The 11927-nt window shown below is 57.6% G+C and overlaps 3 protein-coding genes across 3 annotated transcripts; 1 reads left to right on the top strand and 2 right to left on the bottom strand.

Annotated features, from left to right (window-relative positions):
* Positions 1-1072: 1072 nt before the first annotated feature.
* IUM83_18053 (putative nuclear pore complex protein) lies at positions 1073-7273 on the top strand (the record flags this gene model as incomplete). The annotated part of the gene is made up of 2 exons (XM_067943032.1): positions 1073-2285; positions 2346-7273. 2 exons carry the CDS (start codon positions 1073-1075, stop codon positions 7271-7273), a joined length of 6141 nt encoding a protein of 2046 aa, XP_067780792.1.
* A 214-nt stretch (positions 7274-7487) lies between these two features.
* IUM83_18054 (nuclear pore complex protein NUP98A) lies at positions 7488-9926 on the bottom strand (the record flags this gene model as incomplete). The annotated part of the gene is made up of 1 exon (XM_067943033.1): positions 7488-9926. One exon carries the CDS (start codon positions 9924-9926, stop codon positions 7488-7490), a length of 2439 nt encoding a protein of 812 aa, XP_067780785.1.
* A 658-nt stretch (positions 9927-10584) lies between these two features.
* IUM83_18055 (dynein light chain) lies at positions 10585-10947 on the bottom strand (the record flags this gene model as incomplete). The annotated part of the gene is made up of 1 exon (XM_067943034.1): positions 10585-10947. One exon carries the CDS (start codon positions 10945-10947, stop codon positions 10585-10587), a length of 363 nt encoding a protein of 120 aa, XP_067780786.1.
* Between the last annotated feature and the right edge of the window lie 980 nt (positions 10948-11927).

Raw genomic sequence — 11927 nt, forward strand, 5'->3', positions numbered from 1 at the left:
TATCGACGCTATTCCAGCACTAAAGGATGTAACGTGCTTGGGCAAAAGTGGCTGCTGGTCAGTCGTATTCGGTGGCACCAGTAAAGCCGATGTGGCACGACTTGGTACTCGAGGAAGCTGATCGCACAGGTATCCACATCGATGACCACAATTCGCAGCCCTGCGCCTCCGCGGACAGTTCCAGCCCTCAGTCTTCGGAGTGTTGTCGCGGTATGAAGAAGTTATGTCCCCCTCACGTCGCACAATGAGACAGGAAGTACTTTGCTGAATTTGTGTTATTATTGCAGAACTGAAACGTGTTTGCACCGTAGCGGGAATGCTTCAGGACAACACTAACACTCCCTTCAGCATTTTACCATCGTGTGGTTGCTGTATTAGCATGAGACTCATATATGTATGATACGGCACGTCCTAGAACGATGTTTGACGATTCTCATCCTCAAGTTCCGTTTGACAGGCTGAGGCACAAGAAGTTGTCAATGTGCTACGGGTCGATTCCGCTCGCGGCAGACGCGCCAACCGCGAATGAAAAGCGCAGACACCAAGCACAGTAGTGGAAGCGGCAACGCAGCAAGCAAGCGGCGATAATCAGAATCATGAGTACTAGTATGAAGTTGCTCCCCGTACCTTCACTCCAGCGCGGAGATCCTTACAAGAGAAATCGTCAACTCAACGCAAGTTGTGCCATTGGATTCGACTTGTCCTCGCTCATATCGGCTCCTATAACCCCCGTAATTGTGAAGTTCTATTGTAAATTATATCCCCAACTCGCACGGACCAGCGACAACGCGCGCTTGGCATCAGTGACAATTTCAAGCGGGCAGTCTTCGAGTTGAAGTTGGTGTGCGCCACTCCACAACCGTACTTAGAGCGTCTCCAATTTGGCGCGCGGCGTGTGAAGGCAAGCGACCACCAACCCAACCCAACCAGCTCCATACAAAGCACAACACAATCGGCAGGTCGACAGCGAAGCGGCTCACTTCGTTCCGCACTCGACTGCAGCCGCGGCCCTCGCCTGCCCCACCCACTAGGCACAGACGCACAGAGAGAGAGAGAGGGACCTTCACTCCGCATGTCGTTCGGCGGGTTCGGCAGCTCGAACGCGCCCGCGAGCGGCGGCTTCGGGGGCTTCGGCTCGACCGGCACCAGCGGCGGCTTCGGCAGCTCCGCGGCCGCGTCCCCGTTCGGCGGCGGCGGCGCGACCACCGGCGGCTTCGGCTCCGCCGCCGGCACGTCGGCCTTCGGCGCGGCCGCCGCCAAGCCGGCCTTCGGGGGCTTCGGGGCCGCCGCGCCGGCCGCAGCAGGCGGCTTCGGCACGCAGCAGACGGGCGCCGCGGGCTTCGGCGGCTTCGGCGCGGCGGCGGCGCCCTCCTCGGGCTTCGGCGCGGCCGCGGCCCCCGCCACCACGTCGGGCTTCGGCGCCACGTCGGCGTTCGGCGGCGGCGCGACCACCGGCGGCTTCGGCTCCGCCGCCGGCGCGTCGGCCTTCGGGGCCAGCACGCCGTTCGGCGCCAAGCCGGCGGCCAGCCCCAGCCCCTTCGGCTCCACGAGCGCCTTCGGCGGCGGCGCGGCCACCACCAGCGCGTTCGGAGCAGGCGCGTCGACCGGTGGCTTCGGCACGCCCGCGCCCGCCAGCGGCGGCATGTTCGGCAGCGCCACGGGCGGCTTCGGCGCGTCCGCGGCCAAGAGCCCGTTCGGAGCGGCGTCGACTGCCACGACCGGCGGCTTCGGCGCGCAGGCCGCGGGCCCCTCGGGCTTCGGCGGCTTCGGAGCGCAGCAGCCGGCGGGCGGCGCCGCGCCCGGACAGGTGCAGGTCGGCACGGGCCAGCCGCCGTACCAGCCCACGCGCGAGATGGAGCCGTCTGGGACGGGCGGCACGGCCAACTACATCTCGATCTCGCGCATGCAGGCGTACGCGCACAAGTCGACGGAGGAGCTGCGCTACGAGGACTACCTGAAGCGCACGAACCCGGCGGCGGCTCAGGCGGCGGCCACGCAGAACGCGCCGGCGCCCGGCGCAACCACGGCCGGTGCCGGTGCGTTCGGAGGCTTTGGCGCTCAGCCGGCGGCGACCAGCTCGGCCTTCGGATCGACGGGCGGCTTTGGCACCAGCCAGCCGTCGGCGTTCGGTGCGACGTCCACCGCTGGCGGCGGCTTTGGATCGTCTGCGTTTGGATCGACGACTGCCACGACGACCGGGGGATTCGGCGGGTTCGGATCGCAGCCCGCGGCCCCTGCTACGAGCGGCGGCCTCTTTGGAAATAACGCCGCTCGCCCCGCGACGGGTGCGTTCGGTGCACCAGCTACCAGCAGTGCTTTCGGCGCTGCTCCCGGGGCTACGTCAGCTTTCGGAGCTCCCGCTACGGGTGGTGGTTTTGGCTCCACGACGGGCGGATTTGGAAGCAGCTTCGGTGCGACTCCAGCGACGCAACCGCAGACTGGCGGATTTGGCGGCTTTGGCACGACTACCCCAGCGGCTTCATCCGGCTTTGGCTCCTCTGCGTTTGGTAAACCTGCTGCATCGACCGGTTTCGGCGGATTTGGTGCCACGACCACGCCTGCAGCGGCACCAGCTACGGGAGGATTCGGGTTTGGAACTGCACAGCCTCAGGCTGGCGCGACGACGTCGCTTTTTGGAGGAACTAGCGCGGCAACACCTGCTTCATCAGGTTTTTCATTCGGGGCTACGGCTCCGAAGCCCGCGACGGGAGGTTTTGGTTTTGGTGCCACTAACGGAAGCAGTGCCTTTGGAAGTACTACAGGTGGTGCGTTTGGAGCCACGGCGACACCCAGCGCTTTTGGCACGACGCCCGCGCAATCGGCAGCCGGCACGACGTCGCTCTTCGGCTCAACTGGTGGATCAACCGCTTCAACCGGTGGTTTTGGATTTGGCACGACTCCTGCCGCCACACCTGGTGCGACCACCAGTTTGTTTGGAGCAGCTAAGCCTGCGACTACCAGTCTGTTCGGATCGACGCCTGGAAGTACGACTACGGGAGGGCTGTTTGGTAATACTGCAGGAACCGGTGGCTCATCTCTTTTTGGCGGAGCCAACACTACCACAAGCACAGGTACCACTGGGTTTGGCTTCGGCACTGGTGGCGGATTTGGTAGCACTACTACTGGTGGCTTTGGTGGCTTTGGAACCACCGCTACTCCTGCTGCTCCAACTGGAGGGTTCGGTGCGACGGGTAGTTTGTTTGGACAACCACAGCAGCCAGCCCAGGCAGCAGCCGCGCAACCACAGAATTTGGTCGCAGCCCCTGATGTGAACCCGTACGGCGCTGGATCATTCGGTGCTGGTCTCGTTGAGCAAAACGTCAAGGCTGCGTTGGATCTCCAGTCGATCAAAACTGGTTCTAGTGCGTCTTCCCGTCTAACTACTTTCGCAGATGACGTTGGTCTTCCTAGGGGACCACTGGACCCGCCTCTCGTGACCCGCCGTCAGACCGTTAGCAACCGCCACGCCATTCCAGTGTCTTTCATCCGTGGCTCGTTCAAGGGCTCAAAGAGCCGATTCTCTACGTTCACATCTCCGGCCATTTCCTCGTCGCTTTCAAGCGGAGCCCGAGCGGGTCTGGAGTCAAAAAGCGATAGCGCCTCGAAGGAGGATGAGTTTAAGTTTACTTCGTCGCTGTTCCGGAACTCCGTAACGAAGAAGCTCGTGATTGAAAAAGGAGAACAAGCCCCATCTCGAGGGCTTGGGGCGAGCTCACAGGTGTCGGTAGTTCCGATCACGGATAGCGACCGTTCGGATGTCCACGAAATTGGAAGTGCTCGCAGCCGACTACTAAAGACCGGTGATGATGGCAAGTACAGCATCACGTTCTGCAACCAGACGAACAAAAAATCTTTCTCACTGCGCTTGTACCCGAGCCACACGGTAAAGCAGGCGAGAACGGAAGTGAAGCAGTTGCTGCGTGAGAGCAGTATCTCGGCGGCATCCCCCATCGTCGACATTGAGCTGGTTCTGAAGGGACGAATCGTGCACGACGCGAGTTCTATCGAAGAACTGCAGCTAAAGGACGGGGATTCTATCGACGTCGTTGTGATTGAAAACCGCGCGGAGGACAAGGAGGGTGATAATCACAGTTTGTCGATTTCCTCCCTCACCAAGAAGCCAGAAACCCAGACTTGCGAAGAAACGGCACCGCCTAAGCGCTTTATGACTTATGACGAGTACTTGGCCTCTGCTAGTCGGGACGAAGACGATTTGTTCAAGGAGACCGAAGCGGGTGGTGCTGATCGCGCCTCCCCCGCCGCTTCTTCGTGTCCTGTGCTAAAGAACAAGGACTACTACACTATTCCGTCGTACGAGCGCCTGCAGACAATGACTGACCGCGAGCTGTCACAAGTGGAAAAATTTACTGTCGGTTGCCGTGGCTTGGGAGCCGTTGAGTGGATCGGTAAGACGGATGTGCGTGATCTTGACCTTGATGAGCTGGTATTCTTCGAGAAAAAGGAGGTGATCGTCTACAAGGACGATGAGAAGAAGCACGAACTTGGCAAGGGTCTAAACAAGCCGGCTATTGTTGAGCTGTTGGGTATTTTCCCGCCGCGTAAATCGTCTTCGCCGGAAAAGTACAAGGAACGTGTGAAACAGCGCACGCAAGATATCGGTGCTACGTTCCTCGACTACTCAACTGATAAGGGTATCTGGCGGTTCCGGGTTGAACATTTCAGCCGTTACGGCTTTGATGATGACGACGATGACGATGATGTTGACATGGATAACCACAACGGAGCGGCAGCTAACAAGGAGCTGCAGATGGACCAACCCCCGCACAAGCCAGGCATGGTTCGAGGACATCTGATCGGCCGCGGAAAGGCCACTTTTTCAGCTGATCGAAGTGGACTATTTCGTCAGTCCGGTATCTACGCTGGCGAGGTGACTAGCAACAATGTTGTTGCATCGTTTGGGGACCAGCAAACTTATGCTTCTGATAGTGATAAGCTGATTGCGATGTCAGAAGACTCAGAAGCCTTGGGATCCGAGTCCGACTCGCGTATGGATCTGAACACGGAGGAGGAGGTCATGGCCACGAAGAAAGACCAACGCCCGACCAGTGAAGTATTTCCCGTCATTCCGTACACGCTGAAGCCGCTTGGCGTAAACAGCAATGCCGAGCGTTTGCCACCCGCGGAAAAATCAACTACGTACCAAATGATGCTGCAGGCCTCCAACCAATCACAGGCAAAAGTTGTCCGTAACCAGGTCGACGGCGGGATGTTCATGGCTCGCTCGTTTCGCTGCTCCTGGGGCCCAAACGGCGAACTGGTAAACCTGGGAAAACTCACCACGCGATCTGAAGTCACTTCGAGTGCAGAAAACAAAGGCCGCCGTGTCAGCATTGAGTTTCCGCTTCGTCTACGTAAATCGCGCAAGACGGAGCTTCGCGAGGGACTGAAGCTTCACTATGAGGTTACCTTGCAGGGACGGATCCTGGGTGATTACGTTGACCATGATGGATCTGAAGTTCCAGTGCAATTTGCTCTCCCTGTTCACGAGCCGTTGATGAACTGTTTGCACAAGTATGTTGCCCATGCTGAAAGCCGCGTTAAAAAGGCACCCAATGCTGAATCTGAAAAGCGCACGCTTCTCCTGTGGAAGCTGATTCAGGCTTTGTGGGGTCAAGAGCATGGAGTCAAACTGGGCGATCGGCCTGCTTCTGTGTTCTACCCTCTTGCGTCGCGTGACGACCCAAACGAAGTGGAAACGCTGGACAACTTTCAGACGGTAGATTTACGCCGTGAGGCCATCTCACAGTGGTTTGAGGCTGCGCTGAAAGATACTAACAGTGATAGCTCGCCAAGTCCGGAAGGCGTCCTCCGTCTCCTGTGTCAGCACCGAATCTCTGAAGCAGCAGATATGGCGCTGGATTGTGGTGATTTCCGCCTGGCAACACTGATTTCACAGGCTGCCTCCTATGAGGGAACGGATTTTCGTAATTTGATGGAGACGCAGCTTGCGCAGTGGAGCGAGAACGGAACATTGGACTTCATGGACAAAACTCTAGTTCTTGTGTACAGTGTACTGGCAGGAAGTGTTGAGGTCTTGTCTGCTCAGAAAGGTGCGAGCATGTCGTGGATCGCTTGCCTAGCGCTTTTCTTGTGGTACAAGCGCGGCCCAGCCACGTCCCTGAAGTCGGCCATGGTTTTCTACGAGGACGCAGTAAGCAAGCAGCTTGCTTCTGGCTCGCTTTCATGCTTCGCGACTTCTGGTTCAGATAAAGATGACGTTTTGATGGAATTGATGAAGCTCTACATCGAGGACGTGGCTTCGCTGTGCAAAGTGCTCTCGCCCAGTGGTTTTATGAGCCAGGAGTCACACCACCTGGACTACGAATTGTCGTGGCACCTACACAGCGTTTTGCGTGCTATCGGCTACAAACTTGATCGCCAGTGGGAATCACACATTCACCAGAACTTTATTCGCCAGCTGGAGGGGGCAGGTCTATGGGAAGACGCAGCTTACGTTGCGCTCAATATTTCGGATGCAACCGAGCGTGAAAATACCTGTCGTGAGCTTCTATTTCGCAACGCGGATGTGTTGGCATCCGATGCGTCCAAGCGCGAAGAGCTCTGTGAACGCTTGAGTCTTCCTTCAGAATGGGTTAGCGAAGCTTTGGCAGTACGAGCTGTCGCGAGACAGGAGCACCATGAAGAAATCGCTCAGTGGATTGCCGCGCACCACTACGAAGAAGCTCACGCGTGCCTAATCTCTCGTGTCGCGATGCGTTGCCTTTTCGCTAGTGAAAAGGATGTTTTGCTGCAGTTGCTGCTGGAGCTTGAACCCATGTCCGCGTGTATCCCTCAGTGGAAGAGTTGCGAGAAGGTGGATGCAATTGGTGGTGGTCTCCTTCTGGAGTACCTTCGTTTGGAGCAGCAAAAGGGACTCGAGGTCGGTCACGAGGACCAGTTCCTGCAACGCGTTATGCTGCTGTCGCAGCAGCTTTCAAGTGCTCGGGATGCTTCGGCAAAGGATACAAATGACAAGCGCGAGAAGGACACGCTTGTGGCGCAAACGTGCGTGTCATCGATGATTGTATCCCTGGCCACGCAAGCAGTTCAGCTGCGTTCACTCCTCTCCTATACCCAGGAGCGCGAGTTGAGTAGCGATTCTTCATCGGCATCGACGCCTCTGGAGCTTGAGCCGGAGTTCCTCGGCGGGCTCGCACACCTGGTAACGGGGCGCGAAACTACTTTCGTGGAGTCGTACCGGACGAGCCAGCTGATGCATCTTTGCTCAACGTTTATTGACTGGCGAGCGTAAGCACACGTGGATAATGTTACCAAAACAACCGGACAGACTACTTCCGATGATGGAACTTGTATCTGTGTATTGCACCGGAACTAACACGTCATACGCTAATTACTCTTTTTTTTCGACATCTTTCGTGCTATTTGATCGTGCTTACTACTACTAGTACTACTTATTGACTAACTTTCCTAATCTACTTACTGACCATGCATGCTCGTTTTCAAACCTAGAAGTGCTCTACGTGGAAGCTCCACACACCACCATTCCCAGCTTGAGAGTCCTCATCGTATCCCAGGAAGGTAGCACCCAACACCTCTGTGTGCCTTTCAAGTCGTTTCAGGAAATCCTCATGCGACTCGCTCGCCTCTGCGGAAATGCCGTCTAGACAAACGATAGCTGGCTTGTTGAGCGCGCAACCGACATCCGGCTTGACGTGCTCATCCGGGTACACAACAACTCCTCCATCGGAAAATACCACGAGCTCGTCCAGTACAAGCCCGCGGAGGTCCGTAGTTCCAACGAAGGAGATTTTCCCACAGCCACTTTGCCCAATCACAAAGTTGTCCACGCGTGCCAATTCTTCCTCGGTGAGTTGCTGGAGCTCACCTACAGACGGCTCTGTGAAGTACTTGTCACTGCGCAGAACGGGGAAGGCAGGTGAAGAAGAGGCGTATGTCTCGACTTGATCCTCATCGTCTTCACCGCTTTCGTGACCAGCGGGCTCCGGTTCATCGTCAGACTGCTCATTGGACTTAACCGGACTTGCAACTTCAGCGTTCGCGAGGGCGATGCCAACAGCTTCTCCTTTCCTCTTTACCGGTGTTACTCTCGGGATGACTTGGAGCGTCACAGCTCGCTTTGAAATCGCAAGACGGGAGAAGGAGTTGGAAAAGCGGAATGGATCGGCCTGCGGAAGCTTTGTCCGAGCAGTCGAAAATCGCGGCAGCATCGGGCGCGTGGGAGTTGCCTGCAGAGGCTGTCGGGCCAAGCCTAGCTTAGCAGCGAACCTCGCCGAAGGCTGCTGGCAGGACATCGAGGCGAACGATGTGGACGATGATGGAGCATCTAGAATCTTGAGCTCGATCGATGTCGGCGGATTCGTAATCGCTGCCTTGACCTTTTGCTCGACAAGACCAGCTCCGAATGACCCCGATCCGTACGGGTTGGTATCAGGAGATGCTACCAGCACGTCCGGCGAAGAGGTCGGGGTTTCAGTCGTGGGCGCTGCAGTGTTCGCTTCCTCACCTGCCGAGAGATTCGACATGTTGCATAGGCTTTCAGTGCTCGGCTGCATTGACTCCTGCTTCTTCCCCCAAGCACCCCAGTCAAAAGCTGTGGTGGGAGCTGGCTGTGCAGAAGACGACTCCTGCGTACTTGAGCTCCAAGGGCTTGCACCGGTGCGAAATGCTGGACGTAACCTGCTCTTAAACTTCATCGACGCTGAACCTGCAGTGCTGGAAGAAGACCACAATATCTTCTCAGGTGACCATGCTACAGCGAACGGGTTCTTGGTCGAACTGGACGAGTCCGACGTAGCAACGGAGAACGGATTCACCGTCGTGTTCGGGGAGACCCTCGCTGCAAGTGGGTTTACCGATGATCTTGAAACAAAAGGAGTTGCAAACGGGTTTACGCTTGAGCTTGAAACCTGCTTCAGCCTCGACGTCTGAAACGGATTGGACGTCGAGCCCGAAACCTTCTTCACCGCAAACGGGTTCGACGTCGAGCCCGAAGCATTCTTCGTCGCAAACGGATTCGACATCGAGACTAGAGCCGCCTGCGCCGCAAACGGATTGGACGTCGAGCCCGAAGCATTCTTCATCGCAAACGGGTTGCTAAAGGAAGCTCCGGAATGCGTCACCGTGGATTCTCCAAATGAAAAAGCCTTTGAACCTCCAAACGTAGTCATCGGCATCTTGAACGGGTTTGCAGGCTTCGTGGTTCTAATGGAGACCGCCGAAGCGAACGGATTAGCTGGCTTGGTGGTGCTGGTAAATGGTGTTGAGGTTGAAGTCGAAGTCGTGAACGGGCTAGGAGATGGCGCCAGAGGCGGCTTGACCGTGTGGCTGCCAGCTCCAAACACAACGCTAGACGCGCCGAAGCCATGGTTCACGTCGCTGATCCCAGTGCCGAACAGACTTGTCGACTTGGCCTGCCCGGCAACCGCGCCAAACCCACCGCCAGTGCTGCCAAAACCGAAGCCAGAGTTTGCGTTCGTGTTCGCCGCCGACGTCCCACTCACTGTCGCTCCAGCACTAGCACCAAACCCACCAACGACAGGAGAGCTCGATCCGAAGAGCGATTTAGTCTGCGGCTGGCTCGAGTAGCCGAAGGCCGGGATATCGCGCTCCGGGTCGCCCCCGCTCGAGTGAAACCCGAACGAAGGCGCTGGCTGCGAGCTCCGGAAGAGCGGGCGCGATGGCGGCGTCCACTTGGACGTGGTGGCCACTCGGCCGTTCCGCATGAAGCACTGGTGCGTGCTTTCGACGCGACCAAAAGGCTCCGAGGCGTCGTCTGTGTCCGCGAAGCTCACAGAGGCCTCGGCCGAGGCTGCAGAGCGGACGGGGCCGAAGCTGAAGCCGCCACCGCTGTTGCTGCCACTCAGACCGAAGGCGTTGAAGCTGGTGGTGGGGACTCCACTTCCCGAACACCCAAAGAGCGACATGGTCACGGGGCTTCTCGACTACAGTAGAGACTGACGTTGCAAGAAAGAATCAAGAGGACGGACACAGGCGTCTCGACGGTCTCGATTATTATCTCTCTCAACTACAGTACTCGGCTCGGCTACTCTGTCTACTCTTGCCAATCAGCTGCGACGGGGGGCGAAGTGCTGCGACGGAGAGCGAAGGAGGCGATAGACTTGGACGGGTGGAGGCGAATTCCGAAATGACCATCCAACAGCACCGCTTCCAAAATGTACCCACCACTGCCCCATACAAAGATCAAGTGAAAAATCCATCAGCCATCTGGATTTTCAGCTCCGGCGAACATGAGGCCCCGCATCGACTTGAGTCGTGAGTCGTGACTATAATATCGTCACGCCACTCGTTTATCTACTCTGCTTCATGTGTGAGGCCGGACTGCATTGTGTGGTCGTGGGGCCATTAACTGCTGGCGGTGAGCTCGGTTGCTCGCTCGGTGTCCTGGGGCAGTCGTCTTCACTGCTACTAGCGGTGAAGGACAAAGGGCCGACGACGTCAAACTGGAGGGGGAGGAACATTCTTACTTTTCATTGCTTTCGGTGCTCGCCTGCTGTTATTCACGCCCTGGTTAGCGTCACTTCCTCCGCAAAATAAATTATGTGCTCTGCTCTGCTGTTGTCCTCACTCACACTCGCGGATGGAAGGCAGGCGGCCTCGACACAGCGCGCGCCGCAGGTCCTCGACGCGGCGCTGCTCGGTCAGGTAGCTCTCGATGGCGTCGTGCCATCGCGCGGCGTCGTCCTCGGAACGCGCGGTCAAATACACGAGGCGCTCGCCTCGCAGCTTCAAGCAGAGGCCGTGGGGACGCCCGCTCCAGTAAAGCACGTCGAACACGCGGTCCTCGTGCAGGACCTTGGCGGCCGGGTCGTCCTTCTTCTTGTGCAGTAGCATCCCGTCCTCGAACACGAAGTAGCGGCGGCGCCAGCTCTTCAAGTGGCGGCCGCGCCGCTCCAAGTACCCGTCCACCGTCGTGGGCGAGCGCATGACCTGACCTGAGCTCAACGGTAGTACCTGTGCGCTGGATGGAAGATTTCGTCAAGTGGAGATCAGGCTCGGCACCACACCGATGCAGTGACCGAGCCCATCGCACGCAGACTCGCTTGAAGTAATGCGTGTCTGCCCTCGCACACACTTGCACGAAAGCAAGAGGTGTCGTGTGTTATGTTGAGAGCCCATATGTGCGCATTTCATGGCTGTGCCCGACGCCTATCTTGCCTGTGAAAAAAGCACGCTCGCGATCCATATGGCAGCCGCATCGGCGAGGCGGCAAAGGGCTCCGTCAGTGACGTTGTGTGGCGGTGGAATGTGCCTGAACTCCGGGCCGGAGGCCTGCTCTGGCTCAGCGATCCATCGATGCGGCTTGGTGTCCGATCCGATCGATCGATCCATACGGCGCGCATCGACGAGAAACGAGTCGCAACGGCGACAGAGCTGACGGACCTCGTGCCGTATGCGGCCACTGCAGTCGTCGCTCGAAGCCAAATCCACTGGTGGCCGCCGCCATTGATGTGCATCGTTCCTCGAGACACGAGACCGTCGCGATTCACGAATTGGCAAGTCGCGAAGACATCGAAGGCATCCTGTACGACGAAAGAATCCGGAGTTCCGGTGGCCACGTTTGTTTTGAGGCTCCACGGTTCCCGAAACATGGATTAGTGGATAACGAACCTACCATTTGGTGATCCCGGACGCTGTTTTGACAGCGCTTATATACGCAGTCCCCTCCTCCGCTTTGCCTGAAGTAGACCAACTCTGGGTTCGGACGCTACAACGTATAGCTCTCCTTGCGAGCGAAGCCTCGAATCGTGGAGAATATCTCGGACATCGAAGCTTGCCACCATTTTCAGATCAAACGATGCGTGGACGGCAGCAAGATGAGTGGGCAGCATCAGCTTCAACTATTACGCTGGACTACGACGCCGCAGTCTTCGAACAAATGGAATCTGCTTGTCCTAAAGCAATAG

This window comes from Phytophthora cinnamomi (assembly GCF_018691715.1).
Source record: "Phytophthora cinnamomi strain GKB4 chromosome Unknown Contig125, whole genome shotgun sequence".
NCBI classification, from domain to species: Eukaryota; Oomycota; class Peronosporomycetes; order Peronosporales; family Peronosporaceae; genus Phytophthora; species Phytophthora cinnamomi.